This window comes from Echinococcus granulosus (assembly GCF_000524195.1).
Source record: "Echinococcus granulosus chromosome Unknown EG_S00017, whole genome shotgun sequence".
Lineage (NCBI taxonomy): Eukaryota > Metazoa > Platyhelminthes > Cestoda > Cyclophyllidea > Taeniidae > Echinococcus > Echinococcus granulosus.
In genome coordinates this window covers 992,605-1,002,724 of record NW_020170397.1, presented here as the reverse complement: position 1 = coordinate 1,002,724, position 10,120 = coordinate 992,605, and the positions used below count along the sequence as shown (strand labels likewise).

The 10,120-nt window shown below is 44.0% G+C and overlaps 3 protein-coding genes across 3 annotated transcripts in view; 2 read left to right on the top strand and 1 right to left on the bottom strand. All coding sequences in view use genetic code 11, as the record gives it.

The window, feature by feature from the left end:
- The window catches only part of EGR_03381 (Rho GTPase-activating protein 29), a gene marked incomplete at both ends in the record, with an annotated part of 16,932 nt that extends 15,468 nt beyond the window's left edge, over positions 1-1,464 (top strand). Inside the window, 4 exons of the mRNA XM_024492630.1 lie at positions 45-131; positions 203-528; positions 609-1,097; positions 1,451-1,464. Of these exons, the coding sequence (XP_024353031.1) occupies positions 45-131; positions 203-528; positions 609-1,097; positions 1,451-1,464 (916 nt within the window). The remainder of the gene's footprint in view (positions 1-44; positions 132-202; positions 529-608; positions 1,098-1,450) is intronic.
- A 975-nt stretch (positions 1,465-2,439) lies between these two features.
- Positions 2,440-4,056, bottom strand: EGR_03380 (hypothetical protein; the record flags this gene model as incomplete). Its single annotated transcript, XM_024492629.1, has 4 exons — positions 2,440-2,676; positions 2,732-3,016; positions 3,048-3,658; positions 4,041-4,056. The coding sequence occupies 4 exons, from the start codon at positions 4,054-4,056 to the stop codon at positions 2,440-2,442; spliced, it is 1,149 nt and encodes a 382-aa protein (XP_024353030.1).
- Positions 4,057-4,386: 330 nt separating this feature from the next.
- On the top strand, positions 4,387-8,311 carry EGR_03379 (hypothetical protein; the record flags this gene model as incomplete). The annotated part of the gene is made up of 5 exons (XM_024492628.1): positions 4,387-4,479; positions 4,991-5,139; positions 5,195-5,358; positions 5,407-5,515; positions 7,942-8,311. 5 exons carry the CDS (start codon positions 4,387-4,389, stop codon positions 8,309-8,311), a joined length of 885 nt encoding a protein of 294 aa, XP_024353029.1.
- Between the last annotated feature and the right edge of the window lie 1,809 nt (positions 8,312-10,120).

The window sequence follows — 10,120 nt, the reverse complement described above, 5'->3', positions numbered from 1 at the left end:
CATTGAATAAATACTGTTAGTTTACTGAAATATTTGTCTTGAAGGGTATCAAACTACCAATCAGTCAATCAAATGGGTGCAGCAAACCTGGCTACAATGTTTGGACCCACGGTTCTTCGCCGGAAACCAAAGTTTGTTTATAATCTACTAATGTTAAACGAGTAGCGCGATATTTATCCAAGGGAACCTTTATCCCACCCAGGTTCAATGTGGCAAACATGATGGAGTTTATAGACAACACATGGCTCATGAAAGCCGTTGAATTGTGTATTAACCGTGCCGCTGATGTGTTTGGTCCATCCTCTGAGTTTACCGCTGCAAAACTGTTAAAGATGATCTGCAACCGAGCGGTGGAGAGTAAATCCGTTGAGCTTTTGCCGGCGGGGCCACTCGAGAGGGACACCTCTCTCACTCCTGCAAGTTTCTCTAGTCCTCCCATTACAGCCCCTACCTCTGCCGCAATTTCCACCGCCGCCGCTCGTGAGGCTTTCTTCACCAGCATGAAAGGAGAGGCCGCTCCCACAACCCGTAAGCGCTATCTCACCCACTGTTCCCCTCTCTTCTTTCCACTTCTCCCTGAACATCCATCCCTTCCTCATATCTTACAGAAAATTTCGCGGAGAATGCCCGTAAGATATCAGTCTCAAAGTCAGAGCAGACCTCACCCTTTTCTCATGACCAAAAATCGGCTGGATCGAGAACGAGTGAGGACTTCGGCAAGGCACTCCCGCAGTATCAATCCTCGACCACCCTGCAACCCCATAAGGACTTTCCGCCTTCTAACCGGTCGCAAGAGTCTTTGCAGGAGTCCAGTAGCGGCAGCATTGGTGGGAGCACTGGGTCTGGATTAAAGCGCTTAATTAGCGCGAAGGCACAAAACCTGCACCAACGCCTGCAGAATATAACCTCGGGCTGCGTGGAAAGCTCCACCCGTGCCGGTCGCGTCTTCAGTCCGCGCAAACTCCTCCACTCCACTTCGCTACGCAACTCTCCTAAAGAAGCAGCACGCAAGTCCGCCGACCCAACACCCCAGCTGTCGAAGGAGAGTGGGTCAGGCAAGATGCTTGACGTCGCAGACTACAGCTACATCGACACAGGTCGTTAATTCAGCATGCATCCCATCTGCACCCGGCCACCACTACTACACATGCCTTTGGATCCACTATCCAGAGACATACATGCATAACCAACTGCTCTGTACAGTGCACCACTCCTCCTGCTTCCCTCCCCCAAATTATTTACATATTTGACTATTTCTATCGCTTTTTCTCCAGATTCAGACTCCTAGAGGTAAAGTGTTGTCGATTTTGCATGATACATTCCAGGCACGCGGCGATGCATTCTATGCTCTTTGCTCTACCGAAAAGGCTCCGCACGTGTTTGAATGCATGGGTGTGCATGCACGAGGGTAAATAAGCCCAATTGGCACAAAAGTCCTTCCTTCTTTCAGACCTATCATCGTGAACAAAAACGGTGTTGTGCGTAAATGTACGTGAGCGACCCCTCGCTTCTAGTCAATTGCGATGATCGCGCGAAAGAGGGGAAAAATCACATTTTGCCTTTGTTTTTTTGCCCTCTTCCCTCCTCTCCCCACATTGTCCTCTCTAAAACATTTCTCTCACTGTTATTGAATCTCCCTTTTGCCCATTAAAATTACTCAGATGAATGTGCGACCACAAAAGGTGCTTGAGTTCTCAGAAGATGGTTTATGCGCCTAGTCGGCACTCATAAACTCGGATGGGGCTATGACATCTAGGGGGGTTATGAATTTTCGTCTTCTGCTCAAATAGGAACTAGGCGTTTGTGAATAAGTTGTACCTTAAAGTCATAACTGCATAACGAAAGAAAGAGCACCCGTCTAGATGGATGGCTTACTGTTTATCAAAGGCCTTTGCTGAGATCTTTGGGTACCTTTATAAACGACATTACGCTTTTTAACCGACCACAAAACCGACTTCATGATTGTTTGATATCACTAAGCCGTGAAGATACGAATTTGATGGATAGATGCCAATGTGGCGACAATGATCCAACCAACTTACTAAGATTAGATTATGCACTGCTTCCAGTACTCCACTTGCAACAGCTGTCTTGCAATTAACTCCCACACAAAATCCAACTGGCCCCTAAGCAGAACTAAGGGTTCAGAAACATATCCGAGGTGTTTAGAGTTTGATATTAATAGTAATTAATCACCAGATAAATTCATTCACTACTCAAGCTACACAAAGAACAAACCAAAATGTCAAAGTAATCAAGCAAAGACAAGGAAAACCTAACTTCACAACTTTATTTTGAAATATATAACCACACCATAAGGCAAATACCCAGCCAGTAACGTGGTGAAAAAGCTGATAATTTATTATATACAAAAGGTAATAAAAGCATGGAAACTAAGAGAGAGTCGGTGCACATATATATGGAGGAAGAGGGGGAAGTTCATTCCTTAGGCTTCAAAAAGACACGTTGGAGATTGAGGTTTTTAGATGTCTTGCCAAAATAAGTGAAGTGGGGTCGGATAGAGGTTTTGGTGCGCGAGGCGAAGATTTCGATTGAGGGTCGGGTGGCAGCGCTCATGGAGGTCTGAGCAGTCCCAGGGGCAGGATGGTGTTTCTCGAAGATTAGATTCGTTCCCAGGCACTCCGCATAAGTGCCTTGAAAGATCGCTGGACCAATCTGTCGCAGATGAGGAAAGAGAACACCTTATTAGTACCACAATATACTGGCTCACTTGTATTAGTGGACTTTCTGTGTCGAGATCCACAAGAAGCACTGGTTTTCCGGGTTCCATTAGTTCCGATTCAACGGCTCCAACGCAATCCGCGTACACAAGCGTCTCGTTCACAACCTCCCACTCATCCTCTCCACCTTCAACTTTGCATGGTTCACTTGTAACCGCAGTAGTCTCTTGGGAATCGTTACTCTCCATTGCCTCTTCTTGAGTAGGTACTGGTAATGCACTCGCATGGGAAGCTTGCTCAGAAGTATCTTCAAGCCTCTCAGAAATCTTGCTTGGCTGAAGATGGTCACTTAGTTGAAGCGGCGACATCGCCTGTAGCGCCCTCAAAGAACTCCTCTTCATTGATGTCGTAATCAAGCATGGCGGAATTGAGCACCCAGAAGCGTCCAAAAGCACCAACATCAACGATTCGTGTGGTAAAAATATGTTTTGCCCGCTCCGCAAACCCAACCTCGTCAACATTCTTGCCTGGTGGAGTATCGTAAAGAAAGAGGCGAAGAAAGCTACGAAACGGTCCGCTTTGACTGTCACCGGTAGGACCGGAGCTAGCGTAGGCGTAGGGGCAGATCTCGGAGTAGAGGCGACAGCCATCGGTTCGGTCGTCGCGCCAGATGAAGTGAACCAACCCAAAAAGGCTGCAGTGACGTAGTTGGCCATGGAAGAGGGCAGAGACTCGTTCCTCGATGTGGGCAAGGCTTCGTCGGCTTTGAAGGCAGCCAGGGGTCTCCCAGAGATCGATAGAAGCACTGAGAAGGGCGCCTCGGTAATCGAACTCGTGAGGGCATGAGATGTAGACTGCAGAAGTAGCGCACATTGCTGAGACAATGGCAGCAAACCTAATGGGTTTGTCTTGTATTTGTTTAAGGGTATCTCTAAAAGTATTGGCATAGTCGGAGCCGATTCGTTGAAAGTATATCCCTTAAGAAAAGTAGTAAAATGAACAAATGACTTGGCAAACAAATAAGAGTAAATAAGCGACATGCCATAAGTTTCAGTAATAATGAAGATTCTGGAACAAGTGAAATAAAGTGCCTTGAGGGAAAGGGTAAAACAACAATTTTGCTTAAACCCGTATACAAGTGTTTAAATCGGGCAAGTATATGAAACAGATAAGTCCTCGAAACACGAAAAAGCCTACAGAATGCAAGTAGAAAGGTTGTGCCTTCAGCCGGTCCCACTAATCCAGTTTACGTGGCAAAATGACAGTACGTCTCAACAAATTACGGCGAAATGATGCCACTACATACAGCATAAGACATACGACTTGAAAGTGGTTAAGGATTTAAGAGGCCGAACTTACATATTCCTTTGCCCATTCTTTTGAAAAAGCCATCCTTCAAGGCTTTTATGTAAAAACCCCGATAAGCCCTTAGCATGTGATGAACACCCAATTCTACCAGCACCTATGGCCTTGAAATGGAAAAATGCAGGATTATAATAAAAGCATTGTTTCAGCATATGGAGCATACTTCATATATTCATGTAAGCACCGTTGAAAATTTAAAAAGTTTTATTCTTTAGTGGGCTATGTGGAGGCACTCTAATTTTGTCTAAATGACATAAAACTCCGTTCCATTTTGTCTTCTCAATCATTGGATTTGAGTGTGGCCTTTGGCTGGCTGCTGATGACCTCAGAGCTCACATAGATGGATGTAACGGAGAAGTTCAATATAAGTATAGCGAATTTCCCCTTCCAATCGTTTGATGATTTTGTGGAGAAGCTCCAACTGTTCCAACAGGTGCGCTTGTTCTTACGCATTGATGACCAAACTGCGGTCCTGTATATGCCATAAACTCGGTGTCCTTTTATTCATTTTGCGTCCCTAGAAGCAAACCTTTTATAACAAATTCACCATTGCCTTCTATTTACCGCATTATGGTAATTTTATTGTCCAAGTTTGTGCAATTACGGTAGTTTTCATGTGATTCCATTGCCTTGTGTTCCTTTAGTGCGTTTCAATTTTTAGCAAATTATTAGCCCTACAAGAATTCATTTAACTTAATTTCACATATTTTAATTTATTTGCAACTGAAGCTGTGTGATAAGTCAAGTCACTCTTCTTGGCTCTTGATAACTATTTGAATGCAATTGATAAACGAATAATTGGCTCAAATCTTTTGCGTGTGAAATCTCAAATCCACTTGTAATTTTGTTTATTTTTTCGTTTATTTGACAAACCAATATATCTTAGCTGGAATCTGTGCATTTGAAAATAACTTGGGATATCTTTGATTTCAATTCTTTTGCAGGAATCGGGCTTCATGTTTCGCAAGCGAGATGCCATTAAGCTGCCACCCATGTCGCCTGATTTCCAGCGTCTTGTCTATAAGCGTGTCTACTACGTATGTATCCACTACGGCAGCTATAAAAGCACTGCTGTCGACCCGCTCAAACACCGGTTCGTCACAATTTCGTTGCCTTTCACCCACTCCCCTCATTCCGTGATTTTGCAGCACCATTCGTTGTGATTGTCCCGCCGCCTTTTATCTCCTTATGAAGGACAGTGTGCTCACAGTGAAGAAATTTAAAATGATCCACAACCACCCACCAGAACCTGCTGTGGTGAAGCGCAGACGACTGGTCAAACGCCCTCGAATGGCCGATATGCAATCAGCCGGTAGGTCATGCGAGTCTACTTCCTCTCATCTGTCCACCCGCCCGCCAGATCGTCTCAAGGAGTTGGCACCTTGTTCACCCAGTTTGAATGTGATACCAGTCCGAAGAAAGCGTCTGGGACCAGTTCTTGAACGGTTGGAGTCTCTCCTTCTAGTGAGGTAGACCCTCGATTCCAAATCGCTCACAGTTCGTTTGTATTTAGCTCCACACGAACCTACCGAGATGCGTTGGGACGGTTGCACGAACTCATTGATCACATTCAGGCCTCTGACAGTTCCTAGCTCTACCTCTGAATTGTTGATATTACATCAGTCTGTTTTTTTTTCCTGTATACAGTAAAAACTATTTCCTTCATTTCCTTAGTTATCACCGACTGTGTAATTCCTTTATCAAACTGACTACGCTAGACATATGGGGAAGGTTTGGGTTGCTAGGGTCATTTTTTGGAATCTTTTATGATCTTTCATCCGTTGTTCATAGACAGGTTTTGTGCCTATTTGAAGCGAGACCGATTCTCATAAATTGTTGCTACCTGTAAGGCACCTGGTGTAGTCTACTATTAATTAAATAGTAGTGAGTGTGACAAGACTAGAATTCGGTTGTAATGGCGCGTCGTGTCTGGAGACAACGGTTTGGTGGGGGTGTGTCCTATTCTTCAGAGGTAAGAGTCACCCCCGGGCAGTGAGCCGTGGTAGCGTTTCATTTTTGTTACCTGTCTCCGATTGTTTCAACTCGTGTTGGTGCCAGCTTTTAGGTTCAAAAATATTCCTGCAAATAACGGAATATTAAGATATGAAAATATTTCGTAAATAACGGTTGCTGAACAGACAGATAGAGATGGGGGCGGGTTCCTGTTGCTTCAAGCACGTGATCAAGTAAAGAAATTGAACGATCGCTTATTCTGGACATTTCTGCAGCTGTTCCATTATTCTAACCCGACCTTTCAGTAATTACTTCTCATCATGAATGCCTGCGATACTACAGTGAGACCGGTTTCGTGTCTTGTTTATTTTCATAGAGCTTGAGCAGCATTGCCTTTTGTGCCTGTTTATAGCTTTTGCTGTTTTTCAGAGGTGATGATTTGATAAAATGCATGGGCGAGACTAGCAATGAAGAATTACCTCATAATTGAAATAAGATGTGGTAGTATATGGATCATGTTGTTCACCCATTTACCATTTTTCTATCAAAGCTCAAAGTGCATAATGCATCAAATGCTCGGCAATGTTTACTGACCCTCCAAATGGCACTAACACACGTAGTTCTGGCAAATGCTAAAGGTGCAGCAATTGGCAAACCGACGGAAAACCACTAGATTTGAGAACCCAGTGAAAACTGTAAATAAAAATCATCTCGTCTAATATATATCGCCTGTTTGAAATGCAATTTCTTTAAAAGTACGGTAGATTCTTAGAACCACAAAAATCTTTCCGAACAAGCAAGCGTACATTTTATCATTTGGCATTTTTCAACCGTTTGTTATCCGACTTGATTTAAATGAAAGTGGAATGAAAACTGACTTAATTGTGGTTAAAAACCCCTTGACTGTGTGGCTTTCTTCCCTGGATGCCTGCTTTGGAGTTTCGCGCTATTGTGTTTTTCAGAAAATATAGTACTCCTCTTGGCTATAACTGAATGGTGCAGATCTTCCCACCACAAATTTGCACTACATGGCGAAAGTTTTCTCATAGGGCGTTTCGTATGAAACAGTACGGAATCCATAATGTGTGCAATATGCAGTCTTCAGGAAACTAGTTCATCAAACAAAAGCACAATGTTAGGCAGATGGAACCCTAGATTTCGAACGTGGCGTATCCTGCAAACTAGAACATGAATTATGGAATGACGCTTGACGCGGTGGCGTTTCTATGAGCCAAAAACGTGACAGTAGACGTTTAGTTTACACATCGCATCCACCGATGTCGAATGCATTGTCATGTTCTCCGCACTGGTGAAAAATAGAATACGACTTCACTCACGATGCCAGGACATTTGATATCATTTACTGCTAACACCGCTTCAAACCCGCGAATTGTAAATAGACTCATTTCCGCCCACCGTAATAAATTCAAATGTTTTCCAAAAAAATTTTACTGGAAAAGAGGTCAGAATGTCTGCCATCGTTGTTTGTCTGCATCATCTGCTTAATGCTGGCGTGTTGAAATAACGCGCTTTTTCATTTGACGCCCTAAAATATTCAAACAAGTGCTTATCTCAGTATTCTTGCCACTTGATTTACCAAAACTCGTTGAAATCGATAGACTTGGCCGTCGGCTTTTTTTATTTACCATTTATTGAGGAAAGCATTTAGAGTATTCTTTAGTTCTACTCATAAATGAATGCTTAACAGAGTAAGAAAAACTTCGGAGCTCCCCAGTTATTATTTAAAGCAGGTTTTACCTGGATGATGAAGTAAGGTGAAGTGATGCAATGGATTCCAACAGAACGATGTGCACTCTAGTTTTATGTTTGTCTATGCTGACTTTTCCAGTCTTCGTGTGCAACCAATTCACCTGAATGTCTAGACTTGCAGGTCTTATGACGCTTTGAGATAACTCAAGTGCTACGAAATGCCATTTGCCAGGGCACAGCATGAGACTTGGGGCAGCGAGAGCGAGGTGGGGAAAGCCGTATCGTTACCACATCCACCCTCGCACCCACGCACGCACGCACGCACGCGCTTCGATGAAGCGGCTAATGTGCTGCGAACCCTCAAGGTCACTATTTCGCTCCAACCAATCGGACTGGCTCTAGGCTCACTGACAGACGGTCGTGTCCCGCCTGCTCACGCTTGTCCTTCCCTCGCAAGTGTACTGGCGCTTTCTTCCCCTCTCGGCCTAGAGCATACCTCCGGCCAGTCTTCCGCTTCCAAACCTACCACTTATTTAGTCTCCCCATTTGGCATCTGCAAGGAACAGTGTGGACGAAGTGCTCATTATGGTTTCAGCAACTAGTAATTAGCATTAACTAAACCATCCATGAGGGAAATGTTCTTCCATTTCCTTTATAGGCTAAAATAATATCATCGTGGAAATGCAGACTTTTCAATGGCATTCTTTTAGAAAAATTCAGTAAACCGTATTGCTATTTTTTGTTGGCCTAGTGCTTAAAACCAGACGAAATTAGGGAAGTGGGCGAGACGGGTAACCTTTAGACGCTGGCTCCTAACTCGCTCATCCTTAAATTGCTTCAGACACTTTCTTGGTCACATTTCAAATGCTTACCCGGCAATTGTATGAATGTGCTATGAAAAGGGCTTCTAAACAGGCGCTTGGCGTTATTGTTGGACATAAAGTAGCCATTCTACTTTGTCTTTTTCTGGCGTTATCGAGGAGGCCCTCCAAATTATCGCTCTGGCGGTGGATTCATAATCCACCTCCTCTTGTGCGAAAAGGCGATCACTCACGATTGTGCAAATGTGATTGCAATGTGAATTTGGATGCGTCTCAGTAATTTAAACTGCGCTTAAAGCGCCATTAATGCCCGTGAAAGAATTAGCACCCATGAAATTTGAGTTCGGCTTTACGGTGCCGAAGTGTGCAGTGAAAGTGGTTGGCTCAAATCAGTGAAATGCTCGCTTCTGCTGAAGATGTCTGTAGATTTGATCAGGTGTTTGTGTTTGGGGCTTCTCCTCCCATTCATGCCTCCTGTTCTTAATTAGTTACCTAGACCCTCATTGGTGAGACAGATGCATTATCAACTGAATAAACTATTTCCGTAGTCCAGTCTGTCATCTCTTTTCTTGCCAGCCGTGGAATTTCAGTAGCAGACAAGCGCTAACTTGACCATCGAGATGGAGGGGGTTTGGGGGGTCAAGGACGGACGGAGTTGACTTGGCTTTGACAAACGCTGTGACCTTTTTTGAAAGTACTCAAACAAGAAACGGGCTGTGCCTTCTGACCTCAACCTAAAACACACTTCCACAAATTAACTGTGAGTGAAGAATTAAACCATCAGTGTCCACCGTCACGCGTCATCCTTAAAGACGCAATAAGGCATACCTGCTTGGAAGGTCTCGTATTGACCTGTCGAAGCGATAGGAAGCTATTTGCGTTAGCAGAATGCACTGATACCAAGGAGGAGAATCAAACTGTAGAAATTAAAGGAGACTCTCGTTTTTCTGCAGGTGTTCCCGACCTCGGTCGCTAACATCCAGAATGCACAAATTTCCACCAGATGAATGATTAAAGAACAATTTTTTGAGACCATTGGGCTCTCTCTCATTTCCACGTCCGTAAAAGTCATTCTCTCTATTGTTCCACTTGTTGCAACTTAAACTGTTACACAGAGTTTATTATGCCACCCCTAACCTCTTGGTAAACAGCGCCACTTTTTTCTCTTCTCCCACCTTTTTGGCCATTTTCCACAGTTCCGGATGTGCAAAAGCACCATACCAGTGTGTCTATGTTAACGCGTCCGCCTTTTGGAAGTAGTAAGCGATATTGCAGGTTTTGAAGCATGTTGATTTCCATGTTTACCGAAATTTTTGTTGCAGGCAAACATAATGTCACGACACCTGCTTTGTTATAGTCTATGCCAGGCATACTTTCTGACTTGTTGATTTCAAAGGTGTAGAGCACCACAAATACAATCGCAATCAGGCGTTTAATGATAATCAAGAGGAAGATCGCTTTCAATTGATAAATGACAGTAATGTGCCTTGATGCCTTGTTTCCCACAAAACGATGGGTCGTGCCTATTCGCCTGAAAACGAGGTAAGAGGCGATCCTCGCAGCTCAGACGCTTGTCACCATTACATTGCA